At 35.6% G+C, this 315-nt stretch overlaps 1 protein-coding gene across 2 annotated transcripts in view; it reads left to right on the top strand.

The window, feature by feature from the left end:
• Positions 1–315, top strand: part of PFKFB3 (6-phosphofructo-2-kinase/fructose-2,6-biphosphatase 3) — an 11,082-nt gene that overhangs the window by 9,673 nt on the left and 1,094 nt on the right. For both annotated transcript variants that reach the window (XM_009588060.1, XM_009588059.1), the window contains exon 13: positions 67–237. In XM_009588060.1, coding sequence (XP_009586355.1) covers positions 67–237 — 171 coding nt within the window. The remainder of the gene's footprint in view (positions 1–66; positions 238–315) is intronic.

Genomic DNA, 315 nt, shown 5'->3' with positions numbered 1-315 from the left:
TTTTATTTCATTTTATTTATTTTTTTTTTTTATTTACTTTTTTTTCTTTGTCTCACTCTAATTTAGGAAGCAAAGAAGGGACCTAACCCGCTCATGAGACGTAATAGCGTTACCCCTCTAGCAAGCCCAGAGCCCACCAAAAAACCTCGCATCAACAGCTTTGAGGAGCATGTGGCTGTTTCTTCCGCCCTGCCAGGCTGTGTTCCTCAGGAAGTGCCCACGCAGCTGCCGGGACAAGTTAGTTGAATTCTTCTTTTTTTTTTTTTTTTCTTTTTTTTTTTTTTTTTTTTTTTTTTTTTTTTTGTTTTTTTTTTT

The sequence above is a fragment of the Fulmarus glacialis genome, unplaced genomic scaffold (genome assembly GCF_000690835.1).
Source record: "Fulmarus glacialis isolate BGI_N327 unplaced genomic scaffold, ASM69083v1 scaffold32651, whole genome shotgun sequence".
Lineage (NCBI taxonomy): Eukaryota > Metazoa > Chordata > Aves > Procellariiformes > Procellariidae > Fulmarus > Fulmarus glacialis.
The sequence above is the reverse complement of the archived record's forward strand: the minus strand, read 5'-3'. Positions and strand labels throughout refer to the sequence as shown.